Here is a 15,339-nt window from a genome sequence, read left to right as displayed (position 1 = left end):
AATAATCTCTCTGTACAATTCAGAGTGAGATAACACCAGTTTTATGGCTGGAGAGACAAAGGAGGAACATTATAGGTGTTACACACAAACGCCAGTGGAGTGTGGGACATGAACACTGACCGACCTTCTTCCCCCACAATGACCTTCACATTATGGCAGAATTCAGCTGCTGAAGAGGCCGTTCCGGCTTCTCTCTGTGCATTGGTGTTCAGATTTAACCCTTCCGACCACCAGCAATGGCTTCAGTATGAAGATTCCGGCAAGCTGACGTGGCAGAGCTTGTGTGCGTGTGAGCATCCTTGCTAGGGAGCCGGGGCAGAGTCTGTCAGGATGGGATGCAGCAGCACAGCCTTTGCTTTAGGGGTAGGCGGTGTAAGTAACCACTTTTCAGTATTCACGGTAGAGAATAACGGGATCTGTTGAAGGGGGAATAAAGCAGGGGGAGGACTTCCAGGGTTGTAAGACTTGATTTGTAATAGGACCCAATAGAGATGAATTGTCTTTCTGCTACAGCCAAACTGAGAACTTTATAATCTGAATAAAAACATGCTTTGATTTTAACAAATGCCAGCCTTTTGCAAACCTGCTTCTTTATTTGGAGGAGCATGGGCTGGATGTATAATGCGTTTTGCTTAATTTGCCATAGGCTAAGAGTGACCCTTTCTTGCAGTTTATTGAACTTTCCTTAAAATCACCAGAGATCCAGGGCCGCTCAAAGCGGTGGGCAAGTGGGGCAATTTGCCCCGGAGCCCCATGAGCCACAGGGGCCCTGCAAGCCATGGCCGAGAATCTCTTTCCTGGCTAGAAGTGCCTTTTTAATTTTTACTTATCTGGCGGCGGTCCAGGTCTTTGGCGGTGCTTTGGCGGCAGGGGGACCTTCAGTTGCTCCTGGTGTTTGGTGACACTTTGGCGGTGGGTCCTTCGGTGCTGCTGAAGACACGGAGTGAGAGAAGGACCCACTGCCGCAGACTCGGAGTACCACCCGATGAGTACAAGTGCCGCAGTGGGTGGCGCTTTTTTTTTATGTCTGCTGCCCCGCTTTGCCCCAGGTCCCCTGAATCCTCTGGGCGGCCCTGCAGACAGTCTTCTTAATTATATTATTAAATGTCACTGTGCATAATTTAGGGGCAAAGTTGGCAAAGTCCAGTGGTTTGGGAGATTGAAAACAGTGAATGTGGGGTAGGGAGACTTGAAAATTTAGCCACACAAGCTGTCTGATTGGTAATGGGAAAATGCTTGCCAAGAAATGATAAATCAACACCTGGAGCAGATCCACAGAGAGGTGCTATCCTACTGCTGGAGATTGCACTGGAAGAGTTTCCAGCTGTTTTCAGGGGCAGTGCTGGAGTATTGTTTGTTTTATATTTCATCCTGTATAAAATCCACACTAATAAATAGGAATTGATATAGAGGCTGCCTCCTCTCTTTGGGCTTAAACCTGTGAAGAATGGAGCCCTCACAACATTGACATCAAGTGGAGTTAAGGGCTTTTTTCATCAGTGAGGAGGCACTGGATTCTAATATAGTCCTGATTTGCCTAGGTCAGCCTGCGTCTTGCAAGATGTTAAAAGGACACAATGCAGGAATTACTGGGTGAGGTTCTACAGCCAGTGCTATGCAGGAGATCAGACTAGATAATCAGAATGATCCCTTCTGGCCTTAAAATCTATGCATCTAATATTACAACCAAAAGTTTTAAAAATCAGTTTTCATACGTTGTGCTGTTTGTTTACCTTTCTGTATTTCTCCCAGTTCAGATGATGATTCTAGATCAGGGGTTCTCAAACTTCATTGCACCGTGACTCCCTTCTGAGAAAAAAAATTGCTACGTGAATCCAGAAGTGGAGACAGCTCCACTGCCCTGGGTGGGTGCACTGGGGAGGGGATGGAGGCCAAAGCCTGAGCCTCACTGCCCCGGATGTGGGGGCCAAAGCCTGAGCCTCACCGCCCCGGATGTGGGGGCCAAAGCCTAAGCCTTGCCGCCCCGGATGTGGGGGCCAAAGCCTGAGCCCCGTTACCCTGGATGGGTGGGGGAGCAAAGCCAAAGCCCTGTCATGCTGGGCAGAGGTCAGGGGGAAAGCCAAAGTCCAAGCCCTGCAGCACCAGGTAGGTGTTCTGTATCCTGAGCCCCACTGCCCAGGGCTGAAGCCCTCAAGCTGCGGATTTGGCCTGGGCGGCGGGGTTCAGGCTTTGGCTTCGGCTGCAAACCTCAGAAAGTCTAATGCCAGCCCTGGCAACCCCATTAAAACGGGGTTGCGACCCACTTTGGGATCCCGACCCATAGTTTGAGAACCACTGCACTAGATTATTTCGGTTGCCTGCACTGAAAGGCAATATATGTGATACATTTTTAAGGGTCTAGGACTGAGAAGTCTTTTCACCTCTCACTACTCTGATTCTATTTTTTAATTCTATTTCCCTGTCATTTAAAGGGATTAATGACAGGAAAATAGAACAAAAATGAGCTAAAAATAGTTGCAGGCAGTACATCTACCCCCAATTTCTCCTGTCAGTTTAAGAGGTGTTACAATCACAAAGTCCTAATTTTTTTATTTTTTTTTTCTGTGAAGGACTCACACAAACAAGGGAAACTGGCTGACTACCTGGGGTGCAGTAATGCTGACTATAAGCCAACGCTGAAATGCACAAAGCAAACAAACTGAAGAAACAGGGGAAAATATTTCCGATCTAATCTTATTAAAACAACTGTAGGTAAAATTTGTCAGAGAAATGTGATTTCTAAGATCTTGTTCCTTTAGCTTTGTTTAGAAAGTATTAAGTTATTCAATATATAATGTGTTAACTGTCAGAAAAGTAGTTAAAAGGTTTCCTACACATACTTAATATTTTTTTGAGCATCCTTTATTATCTTTCTACTGTCCCTTTGTTTCTTTCATCTGTGTCTCTTTTCCCCTCATTCTTCTGTTCCCAGTCTCCAGCTCTTCTGTTGTGCTTCCTGGCTTTCTGAACTGATGTTTTTTGCAACTGTCCAGTTTAGGCTGCTCTTGCTTGAAACTTCATATTGCTGGCCTGGTAGTGTTTCCCCACATCTTCTTTCCTTGCACAGCCTATAGCTTCTCTGGTCATTTCTGACATAAATAGCATTCATGACTGCTGCTTTATGCAATTTAAACTGTGGCTTTTTCCTCACAGCACACACTGTCCTTAGCTATTTCAGTGGATGACTGCAATCTTGAAAATTATGCCCCTTTACAAAGATTCTGCTTATCCGGAAGTGGCTGAGAATTTTAATATCCCTAATATAAATGATGTCATGGTGGGAAGCAGGCTTTAAAAAAAATGTACCAGTTGCCTACTAGAGAGAGGCTTGAACTTACCAGCCAGAAACCAATAGAAAAAACAGATGATAGTAAATAGAAAAGTTATGTACAGGAGTAACAGCATCAGTGCCTCTGCTATTGCTTACAACTTTCTGGTGGGCAAGACAAATGTGAAACTGATATTGTCTGTTTCAGGACTGCACAAAGTTTTGAACAGCAGCGGTGAAACGGACAAGGGACTTGTTAATTTTACTCTGGCAACAACAGAAATAGTGGAACAGTCTGTCTGCCTACTAGTTCTAGCAGCTGATGGCAGGTCAGAATTTACGGGCTCTGGAGAGCCCTGTGGACTGGGGTTTGGAACCCAGTGGTCCCTGACAGTTGTACACCACAGGGAAGGAAGCTTTCCTGAGGTTTCAGTAAGAAATCTTCTTTGACCTTCAGATCATTCAGTAGTTAGAGGTGATGGAACAATCAAACATGATTGGGGTGGGGATTGCATTTGCTAGAACTATAGTCATCCACAGTTAGTAGTAAATTAACTAAGAAGCTTAATTAGCAAGTTTCATTTATTTCTCAGGTGGCCTGTTGGCTGCATCAAATATTATGGTGATGAGTACGGTATAAGACCATACATAGAATAGAATAGATCCACTATTTATTATTAATAATAAAAGGAAAAATATATGTGTTTTTTGGACTCAGTATGTTGCATGGTGGACCCCGACCAATGAGAACAGAGGAACAAATGAAAAGAAAAAGAAAAGTTGTTCCACTTGTATTATAAGGGAGGGAGGTAACTGGTTAACAAGTTACCATGGGAAGTTTATCTCCATCTTTCCTTTGGCTGTTATGGTTTTAAATTCCACTTGCCCCCAGGCTGCTTAAATCTCAGATCTCCGGAAGCCTGAATAAATGCAAGAGCAAATTCCTGACAAGCGCAGAGGAAACAGTCACGGAAGGGTTTCTCCTGAGGCAGGTGAGCAGCCTGCACTTTGCTCTGCTTTGTCAGCCGGGAGGACGTCTCTGTAGCAGCAAAGAGCCGGGAGTGCTGATCCAGGTTGAGGGTCAGGCAGGCATCAGCTGATGTGGCAGGTGGACTTTGACAGCCGCCTTTGGGGACGGAGAGAGCGCAGGCCAGGTCTGCAAAGCTGTTGGTGGTGGGCACGTCCGAACAGGTGTGTGTACGCAGATGGGCATTTTGCTGCTTGCTGGGCTTTCTCCAAGTGCTTGTCATCCTGTGGCACCTGGGAAATCAATCTCCATTTCAACCCCTTGCTTGTAGTTCTGGGCTATGGAATGACATGAACTCAGAATGGACTGACACACACACACAAGCGTGTGCTCTAGAAAGCTGCTCAGTCCAGCATTTTATACTTTGTGTGTTGTGGAGGGTGTGTGTGTGTGTCTCAAGTCAAGATCACCTTGGTGCGAATTGTGAGTGTTGACCCTTAGAATAGCACAGAACAGTTTTGGCAAAGGTGTGGGGAAGGGGAAGAGATTGTAGCTTTTTGGGTGGGCAGGGGGAGAGGGTTTATTAGAACAAATTGGTGTCAGCCCCTGGTTCCGCATGCCCATGAGTGGCTGCACAAAGGAATAAAGAGCTGAGCATATCTTAGCCTTTATAATGGGTTAGATAAAAACCCCACATCTGAGCCCCCCTGAAATCCAGATTTGGATCCAGGTTTTGTGGCTAGGGACCATTTCTATGGAATTAGCTATAATAGAGCTGTGGGTGTCTCCAAGCGCTCCATTCTCTAGGAACATTCTTACTGTGACCTGACTCTCTGGATGTGGGGACTGATAACATTGCAAAGCGAGTGCTGTTGGTGGGTTCATTGCCCACTTTATTGCATCCGTGCAGTTTGGTTGATCAGGACTTTTGCTGTTACACCAGGCATTAAAGGGGGCAAGTGGCCAGGGGCAGACTAAAATGGTGGTGCCTCCAAGTTGCTCCCAGGGCCAGTGGTGCTGCTAACAAATAAACTCCTGCAGTGGGGAGGTGGGATCCTATTTTAGGCCAGGCTGTGGGTCCTGGATCATGCCTTCATCTTCCCTGAGGTCAGGTATCTGGTCAGGACTATACAGTGTCTGAGGAGAAGGCTTTCTGAAGACCCCTCTGCAATATCCTCCCACCCCTGAAATGTACTTGTTATTTTGGAGTTGTGGGAAACATATTGCCCAAGTTACTTGCACTTGCAAGGCTGGCTTGTCTCCTCCTCCCTGCACAAGTTTCACCCATCAAGACTTGAAAAATGTGTCAGACACCTACTAATTCTAATTACTAATTCTAGTAGCTGAAAGCAGGGCCTACTCTGGCTTTTTTGCCACTCCAAGCAAAAAAAAAAAAAAAAAAACCTGCAAGGCAGCTGGAGCGGCAAAGCAAAAAAAAATACCCTTCGGGGCAGCACAGTGGAGTGCGTGCCCCACCTAGCAAGTGGGAGGTGGGGAGGGAGCAGGGAGGAGAGAGAGAAGTGGGGTGGCCAGGGCTTCCTTCAGCCAGGCCGGTAACCACTCAGCCCCTCCTGCCGCGCTGCCTGCCGGGAGGTCTCTTTGCCACTCCGGTCGGCGGGGAGGGAAGGACGCGGGCTGCCGGGTTTGCTGCAGACCTGGCACCGGCTGGGGCAGCCGCGCCGCCACCCCCTACAGGGTGGCTAGAGCAGCGAACAAAAAAAAAAAAGGGTGGCTGCCGCCCTAGGATTGGACAGAATCTGCTGTCCCAAGCATGAACTTGCTTGGCTGGTGCCTGGAGCCGGCCCTGGCTGAAAGTGTTCCTAACAGCAAGAGGGATGGGGTTCTACCAGTCAGGCTGAGGGCCAGTGCCCTGGTGAGAAGCCCAGCCTTCCTGTCAGCTGCTGAGGATGCTGGGATTTCTCCCAGATCCTGTCACCGGATCCTTCCTTGGGCTCCCTCTTTTGTATCATCTATGGCTAATAGATGTCTAATACATTTGAAACCACACTGCTCAAGCTGCTGAAAGGCTTCCTGTCTCTTTACCCTGAAAAGTCTTGGCTGCTATGAGGCAGGGGTTCAGCTGCTCTACATTTTCCACCTGTATTTATTTTTTTCTTATTCTACGAGACTAACTGAAGTACCTGCTTTTGGTGCACTTCATAGTTTTCTGAGCCATCTTCAGCAGCAGCACTGTGTTTTGACAGTTTCACTGCAGCCCACTGGGTTGTGAGTGACTGATCAATCTTGTTAATTTCTGCTTAGGGAAAGCTATGCGCAGCAAGAGAGTCCCTCTGGCTGGCTGACAGCAGACTCAGGAAGACAGCTCTGCATTAGCTCATATTTGGAAGGTTCTCTTTGCAACTGGAAAGGCAAGAAACATTGGGGTTTTTTTAAATGTAAAATTAAATTCTTCAAAGATTGTTGTTTCAGGCCACCTCACTTGCCAGGGAAAGCTTCCAGTTTGTCACTGGTGAGTGGACAAGTAGCTTTTCCATGCCCCTGGACATTGGCATCTTGAAGGGAGTCAAAGGGACATGAACTAACAGCAAAGCTGATCGGTATTATGGCATAGGAAACGTGGCAATGCACTTTGCGGGCTGACTTTGAGGTAGTTTAGATTTCATGCCCTGGGATATCCCTTTGTTTACAGGAAGCTACAAAACTACGAAAAACTAAACCAAGGAGGAGGAGCTCCACAGCAAGATCCAGATGGACCCTTGGGTGCCCCCGGGGCAGCCCCAACCAAGAGGGAGGCATGTAGCCTGGATGGAGGGCCAGGACAGGGGGCCATGGGGCGAAGGCTACCACAGACCTCGACCCCAGTCCAGGCATAATGGTGAGAGGTATTACCACCACCAGCAGGACCTCAGAGCAGGGCCTCAACTGTGGCCAGACCCATGGATGGAGTACCACCCCCCCAGCTATCCTGGCAGGCCAGGGGACCAGATCAGACCAGACTCCAGAGCAGAATATTATGAAAGCAGTTATCTCACTAGACCATATTCAAGGTAAGGTTTGAATAAAATTAAGTAACCATATGGTTCAAACTGTCCTCTGAGGGTGCGTATCTCTCCACATTCTTCTAAATAGCCAGTTATTAAAACAGGAACTGCAGTGGCTGCTTTATTTAGGGCCATGAAACAGATCCCATTCTAATCCCCTCTTTATGGTTATACATAACTTTCTAAAACTTTCACTTTTGGGGCTGAAATTTTCCAGGCTTGACCTCTATCCATCAGTGAATTTCTTTTGAAAATTGGAACAAATATAATTCAGCTCTTTTGAGTGCTAGGAAAGTGATAAAATTTTGAAGAATAATGTAACACAAATTATTGCAGCCATGTTAACTCTGCTGCAGAAACAGTCAGGGGAGGAAGGCTCAAATGTGGGATGGACACATCTTTTATTGAGGAGAAGTGGCTTTGAGTGTCCTGGCAGATACAGGTTTTGATCTGACCGAGGTATGGACCTTTGAAAATTGCACGTTGTACCTACGACGTCCACTTTCCAGTGTGTTTTTCACAAAGCTCTGCTAAGGGGTGTGAGTGAACTGTCAGGGGTTGAGGGAGAGCCCTGGGCACTTTTGGGATGCAGCAGAGAAGGGGGGACTACTGGGAAGCCCCTTAGGAGCATAGCAGCTTCAAATATTTGCAGGAAGGAGGTTCTTTTCTCCAAATCTCCTAAATTGCTCATGAGGGTGGGTCCCTCCAGCAGAGCTCCTAGGGATATTCCAGAGGTGTTCAGCCAAACGATTCTAGAATTCCACCAAAGCTGGCAGGGCTCCAGTGGCCTCCAGAGGCTGACGCTTCTCTGTTAAGAACAGGAGGCGAAGGGAATCTGACCCCCAAACCTCCCGCTCTTGCTCCATGCTTCAGAACACTCACCCTAACCTGTGACCTTGACCTGACTGTGACCCTGCAGCTGACTGTGGGGCTGATGAGATCCTGGCATTTATTTCATTGACCTCGTTTCACAACAGAGTCCCAAAGATCTCAGACTGGGATGGAATCCTAACCCGGCATTTCATTCCACACCTGATCCCTTGGCCTTTCACCTTGGAACTGATCCTGGATGGAATCTGGTGTCCTGACCCTAGATCTAGTTCTGATGCAGGACTAGTCTCCTGATCCTCTGTTTGGATCTGGATCTGAGGGCATGGGAGCTGCCCAATGCCAATATAGTTCTGATGGAGATTCCTTTCTTTTGCTCTCCTTTTGGTTCTCCGCCCTCTCTGTTTTGTATATTTGGGATTCATTTCAGGCAAGGCTATGAGGACTCCTACTGGAGCTACCCATCGCCAAGCTCTGGAGAAGACTACGCTTACAGAGGTTATCACAGACCCTCCCAAATACTGCAGCATGAGAGAGGTACTGTATGTTCCTCTAGGAAATGAAAACTACTTTGCTTGCTGTTTCTTGCTGGGTTGGCCAGTCTATTGGCAATTTCTGACAGTTCTTTTAGCATTAGCCCTATATGATGTGTCCCTTCTCTGACATACATACGTCTCTATGTCACGTTGACCAACCATGAGAGCTCCTCTGGAGAAGAGCTGGTTGTTGCCTCCTCCAGAACCAGCTACTCACCTTTTCTTGATTAGATGGGCTTTCCAAAGAGCATCCCAAGGTGTTCTCCTCCTGAGGAGCTGAATTCATTGCCTCCATTCTCAGCTCTTGAATCCTGGGCTCATGATGTGAGCACTGACTTGGGTTTGCATCTGAGAGACAGCTACAGTGGTGACATACAAGAGCATTTGAGTGCCATGTAGCAGGTGAAGCACCAAGTCGTTACTGGTCCCAAACAGTGTAGGATAATGCTAATTTCACTGCATGGTCAGAGCTAGCAGCCTGATGACATTTCTGAGCTAAAGGAAATGTGAAGGAAGAGATGTCTGTTACTGTGCATGTATTTTATAGGTGTGTATTGTATGTAGACACACACACACACACACACACACACACACACACACAAATATGTATATCATTGTACTAACTAGGCAGAATAATTTGGAAGCAATGGAGTCGAAATGACAAATCCTGACTCAATGTTGTCCCTTTTAAAACTTCATTAATATTAATTGCACTGAAGAAAAATACTAGATCTTTATGTTGGTTTTCTCTGAGTTTGCAGATCCAAGGCACGAAGATCCTTATGGCAGGCACATGAATTACTGGGATCAGAACTACTACAGAGACTCCCGTCATGACCAGAAGACTAGCCCTTTTGGGCAGAACGATGTGACACAATACCGGTAAGGGTGATTAGAATGGGACGGGAAGAACTTAATGTCTGTGCATGAGCTTTGCAGGCAAGTTTCCAACTTCCCCCTTCAAAACCTAAGCAATAACACATGATTAGATGGGGGTGCGTGGTTATGCTGTCATCCTAGATGGACTGGGATGGAATGTCTCTAGTAGCTATGTGCCGGTGAGACCACACGCTGCACACCCTGAACCTGTTGTGGTTTGCCTAGTGAGTTGTGACCTGAGCAAGTACAGTCTCAGCTCCATTGGCCCAGGCTGTTTTGTGTTACTGTGCATACATGATTCTCGCTGGCTCTCCTGCAGCTTCCCATGGTGTCACCATTAGATCACTCTTGAAATAGCCTCTTGGGTCAGTTTCAAGGACATTCTCTACTGTATTTCAAACCTGGTGCAGCTGGGGTTCCCCCAGCTTTGCTCTGTCAGTTTGCATGGTCCGGCCCTGCTCAGTCATGTGCTCTGCAGAGCTGATTAGAGCTTTAGGCAGCAGTAACCATATCCCCACCCTGAGCTTCCTAAGACACAGGCAGTGAGATTATGATGTGTGCATGTGGCAGGGGAAAAAGGGTTCCCTGTGCCTTATCTATGCTTAGTGTCGGGTTATCCATCCTAGCGCTTTTAGGACCTGATCTGGTCCCTACTGAAAGACTCTCATTGACTTCAAAGGGCTTTGGATCAGGCCTCGAGATTAAAAATTGTACCAGGCAGGGACTGTGTCTGTCCAGCACCGTATACACTGACCCCACGCAGGAAACAATGATGACAGTGAATTGTGTTTCAGTGGCTTGGCCTGTTTGATTGCAGCCAGAAGAGGGCTGATGCTGAGGGACAGATTTTAAAAAGCTCTTAAGGCACCTAATGGTGCAGACAATCCCACTAGGAGCCATTCTGACTCTTCAGGGATCTAAATACCTTTAAAATCTGGCCCTTAGTACTCAGTACACAGATCTTCATCTTGGCAGGATGCAGTCAGAATCTGTGCCATTGGACTGCAAAACTACAGCTCCCTTTCTGCAGGCGACTGAGTCTGTTCTAGCAAGCTGGTTCTGTGTCTTCTCATTCCCCTTGAATAAAGAGAGGGAGTCTTCACCCCCATCTGGCAGCAGCACACGTGCCACTGGCTTTTCACCTAGGAAAGTCATCAGTACTGGAACTTGATGAGCACATCTGCAGTGGGTTCTGTGGATGGCTAATGGCACATCTGCCCTCATGTTGGGTTGGCACTCTGTTCCCTCCCACAGCTCAAAGAGCTACAGCTCCTGTGAAGAGAGGTACATTTCTACTCTCAGGCAGGAGCAGATTGGGGAGGAATCCCAGGGGAACTGCGTGGAGGACGCCAGCTTCCAGCCATATGAGGTAATCACAGAGAGACAGATGAGTCAGAGATCTGAGGTTCTTCTGTGTGGGAGTGTTGCGTAGTTGTTAGAACAGGGACCAGGAGGTCTGAGTTCTATCCCTGGATCTACCACCAACTCTCTGTGTGACCTTGAGCAAATGCCTTCACCTCCCATTGCCTCAATTTCCCAGTTTGCAGAATGGGGGTAGTGTTACTTCCCCACCTTCCAGCGTTGATACATTACTGTTTGCAGACTGCTTTGAGAGCCTCACCTGGAAACATGATGGAAGGGCTATTAGTATCATTATCACAAAGTCTCCTTCTGTGGGGCTGTCACTTGCACTCCCCATGGCATCTGGAGGCAGGGCCTACCCTTGCTGCACCTAGAACTGGCCCAAAGGCTGGTCTTGGTGGGTTTCTCCACCCTCTGTTATTCTAGGACCTCTATTTTCATCCATTCCCTCCCTACACCAGGGGGCTGTCCAGCAGCATGGTTACTTGCTCCCAGAAGAGGTGGTGACAGATGCCTATGACAGAGCACTGCTTATTTCCACTAGTGACAGGAGACTCTGTCCGAGTGACTGCATTTTGCAAATGATCAAATGACAAAATGTATCTAGAAAATCCTCATTTGCTTCCTGAGGAGCAGGTGACAGCCATATGGGGTGTCTGCATCAGATTGGTGAGAGCTGCTGGGCTAGAGCCACAGCTAATATCAACTGGTACAGCTCCACAGAAGTCAATGGAGCTTTGTAGATTTACACCAACCCAGGAGCTGAGTCATATTGATCAAAACCGCCGGGAACAAGCAAAGCGTGACTAAAAGAGTTTTAGACCTTAAAGTGCTTGAGATCATCTCAGGGGAGGTGCTGCTGTACCACGGTCATCAGTGGGGGTGATGTGTGTCCCCCTGTGCCAGATCCGCAGAGGACACAAGCCGGTTACAGCTCTTAGCTTGAGACTAGGCAGTTTAGCTCAAGCTGGAGAGACCCCTGTTGTTTGTTCTGCAGGCACTGGTCCAGTGCCAGCACTTGCCAACCTGGGCACTGTATAAATGCAACACGTGTTTGTTGTGTTATGGCTCCATTTCCACACATTGCAACTCTCACCCCTCTTGCCAGTCTCCCCTCCCATCTTCCCTCAGGCCGCCATTTTCTCTGCTTCCCTTTCCCCATGGCTCCTGTGGTTTCTCTTCTCCCTCAGCTCCTCGCCCCATGTGAGCTCAGCCGGCTCGTGCAGTACAAGGAATCTGGCCTCAGCTCCAGCAGCTATGAACTCAGTCAGTACATGCGTGACTCTCCCAGTCAGTACGACCCAGATCTTTCAGAAACCTGGAGTCCAGTTCAAACAGGTAGGTGTGAGGTGAGGGTACCAGGCGTCCGAGGGGAGGGCAGGCACATGCGGACGCTCTCACGGCAGGGACAGTGGGCTGTATGAGAATATGGCTGTTGCCCTCACATATGAACCTGTAAAGCATCATGGGAAGTTCCGAATGGCCATTACTGATGCTTAAGGCCAGATTTTAAAAAGCTTTTAAGGCACCTAATGGAGCAGAAAATCCCATTTGGAAAGCAGCTTGTGGAAAGTACAGGGTGATGCTGGGCATCGCCCAGCAGTACTGTAAGGTGGGGGCTGGGTGATGCTGGGCATCGCCCAGCAGTACTGTAGAGCATGTCCATATAACCCAGTGTTAGATTTGGTAGGGACTTCAGTCAGCTCAGAGAAGGGCTGTTTCCCTGATTTCTGCCTGGCACAGTCTGTGGGGCCTTGGCCCCCATACCAGCTGACAGAGAAAGCTTGGTGCTGCCTGCAAGTGTGTCAGGTGCTGTCCCTAGGGTTTTCCCCCAATAACAAAGCTTGCTGAGTGGCTGTGAAAGGGCTGGCTCTGGTCTGTGTGTGCATTTGTTGCTGTTTAGAGGAAGTCTTGCTGTCCACTCCGCACCACGTGGCCCCCCAGAAGTATTCCTTCCCTCACGTGCCAGTGTGCTTTGGAGCAGGAGGCCAGCTGGTCCGAGTGTGCCCTAACTCCCCGGCTGATGGGCAGCCCGCCCTCATCGAAGTACACAGCCTGGAGGTAACCAACCACCTAGCCACCTGCAACTGAGAGCTAGCATCCCATCACCCACCTGCACTGCCCCATAACCCCATTGTACCCTCCTGTCTCCCGCCTCCACTGCCCCATTACCTCATGTACCCTCCCATTCCCCCCCCGTACTGCCCCATAACCCTTTGTACCCTCCCATCCCCTGCCCGTACTGCCCCATAACCCCTTTCTGCCCTCCCATCCCCCACCCACACCGCCTCTGTAACCCTTCGTACCCTCCCATCCCCCGCCCATACTGCCCCAAAACCCTTTGTACCCTCCTATCCCCTGCCTGTACTGCCCCATAATCCTTGTTCCCTCCCATCCCCCTCCCGCACTGCCCCTGTAACCCTTCGTACCCTCTCATCCCCCTCCCATACTGCCCCAAAACCCTTTGTACCCTCCCATCCTCTGCCTGTACTGCCCCATAACCCTTGTTCCCTCCCATCCCCCTCCCGCACTGCCCCTGTAACCCTTCGTACCCTCTCATCCCCCTCCCATACTGCCCCAAACCCCTTTGTACCCTCCCATCCTCTGCCTGTACTGCCCCATAACCCTTGTTCCCTCCCATCCCCCTCCCGCACTGCCCCTGTAACCCTTCGTACCCTCTCATCCCCCGCCCATACTGCCCCAAAACCCTTTGTACCCTCCCATCCCCTGCTCGTACTACCCTGTAACCCTTCATACCCTCCTATCCCCTGCCTGTACTGCCCCATAACCTTTGTTCCCTCCCATCCGCTGCCGTACTGCCCATAACCCTTGTTCCCTCCCATCCCCCTCCCGCACTGCCCCTATAACCCTTCGTACTCTCCCATCCCCTGCCCACACTGCCCCGTAACCCTTTGTGCCCTCGAATCTCCCGCCCGCACTGCCCCTGTAACCCTTTGTACCCTCCCTTCCCCCACCTGTACTGCCCCCAAACCCTTGTTCCCTCCCATCCCCTGCCCGCACTGTCCCTTTAATCCTGAGGGTGCCAGATTGAGGGACCTGAGTTTTGTGCCATCTCTCCAGTTCCCTGAGAAATGCCAGCTCCCTTCCCGCCCATGTCTCACTGTTGCAAACAGTGCTATGGTTAAGTGCAGCAGGATCCACACAGACCAGTTAAAGAACAACATGTTACTGCGCTTTAGAAATAAATCCCTCCCCCACCCCCACCCCATGGAGACATGCCCTTAGGAACTAGCCATACCTTAAGGTGACTCAGACTTTAGGGTTGAGTAGTGTCCTTAACCTGGACTCAAGAGGACATTGTGTGCATCTTCACAGCGGGCTGCATGTTTTGCCGGCTTGCTCTGCCATCGTAAAATGGAATAACCCAAATCTGTGGTTGAACTCTGCTCTGGAGCCCTTGGCCATAGCATGGATGGAGGGATCTCACACAGGAGTAGGGCCATTCTGGTTCTTACAGTTCCTTGAACAAGACACTGAGACCCAGTTCCAGGTTCTGCACAGATTGCTTTTATTGGCAAATTCCCTATGTGAGTGACCTGGGTTGGCTCTTGTACGCTGTAACCATCCAAATGCCTGGTCCCACTGGGCCAGAGGCCTTGGAGTCACAACTCTCTTCTTAGGGAACAATTTGAGGAAGCATGGTCTGGTGGCTAGGGCATGGGCATGGGTCTTGTGAGACCTGGGCTCAAGTCCCTGCTCTGCCACAGACATCCTGTGTGACCCTGGGCAAGTCCCCTAGCTGCTCTGTGCCTCAGTTCCTTATGTGTGCTGGGGGGTAATAGCCCTGCCCTGCCTGCCAGGGGTGGTGGGAGGATAAATACATTGAAGAGAGCAGTGATGGGGGCCGTATAAGTATCTTGGATTGATTGTGTTCCCCGGCATCTGACCCTCTTTTCCCCTCTGAGCTGGAGCCTTCTGCCTCTCAAAGGACTGCAATTATAGGAGCCAGATCCCATTGTAAAAGGCAATTGCTTTTTATAAGTGTGTGGATCAAGGTGGTAAACACGTCAGTGCATATGCTCCGAGATAACACGTATGCCCAAAGATGGCTTTGAGAAAAGCATCCCCAGTACTACTAAAGCCTTTGCCAAAGCACTTTAGCTTTCAGACAGGGCCTTGGTCACAGTCTCTGCTCTTGCCTCCTAGGTAATCCTTCATGACACCAAAGAGCAGGAGGAGATGCGAGCCTTCCCAGGGCCTCTGGTCAGGTACAATGCCATTGGAGGTGTGCAGTAAACCATGGCCCCTATCAGCATTCCTTTCTGTCCCAGAATTCCGCTTCTCTCCAGGCTGCTACACACACAGCTTGACCATTAGAGGAGGATATGGTCACCTGGAATTAGAGATGAGCCCAAGCTGTGTAATTTGGATTCATGTTTCAAACTCCCCAAAGCCTCAGGGTGTTCAAGCCCAAGGTTTTGGTTAGGCCCTTTGTAAAGATAAGGACCATTGACAAAGTCCAGGTCCAGATTCAGA

At 49.1% G+C, this 15,339-nt stretch overlaps 1 protein-coding gene across 5 annotated transcripts in view; it reads left to right on the top strand.

Moving 5' to 3' along the window:
- Positions 1-278: 278 nt before the first annotated feature.
- The window catches only part of SEC16B (SEC16 homolog B, endoplasmic reticulum export factor), a 48,026-nt gene continuing 32,965 nt past the window's right edge, over positions 279-15,339 (top strand). For 3 of the 5 annotated variants that reach the window (XM_050963035.1, XM_050963034.1, XM_050963032.1), the window contains exons 1-9: positions 292-372; positions 846-989; positions 6,890-7,243; positions 8,496-8,602; positions 9,332-9,483; positions 10,735-10,849; positions 12,033-12,180; positions 12,746-12,903; positions 15,010-15,071. In XM_050963035.1, coding sequence (XP_050818992.1) covers positions 7,069-7,243; positions 8,496-8,602; positions 9,332-9,483; positions 10,735-10,849; positions 12,033-12,180; positions 12,746-12,903; positions 15,010-15,071 — 917 coding nt within the window. In that variant the 5' untranslated portion in view covers positions 292-372; positions 846-989; positions 6,890-7,068. Of the gene's footprint in view, positions 373-845; positions 990-6,885; positions 7,244-8,495; positions 8,603-9,331; positions 9,484-10,734; positions 10,850-12,032; positions 12,181-12,745; positions 12,904-15,009; positions 15,072-15,339 lie in introns of all 5 variants that reach the window. The other 2 variants (XM_050963036.1, XM_050963033.1) reach the window with 2 other exon arrangements.

The sequence above is a fragment of the Gopherus flavomarginatus genome, chromosome 7 (genome assembly GCF_025201925.1).
Source record: "Gopherus flavomarginatus isolate rGopFla2 chromosome 7, rGopFla2.mat.asm, whole genome shotgun sequence".
Classification (NCBI taxonomy): Eukaryota; Metazoa; Chordata; order Testudines; family Testudinidae; genus Gopherus; species Gopherus flavomarginatus.
This window is presented reverse-complemented; position numbering and strand designations above follow the sequence as displayed.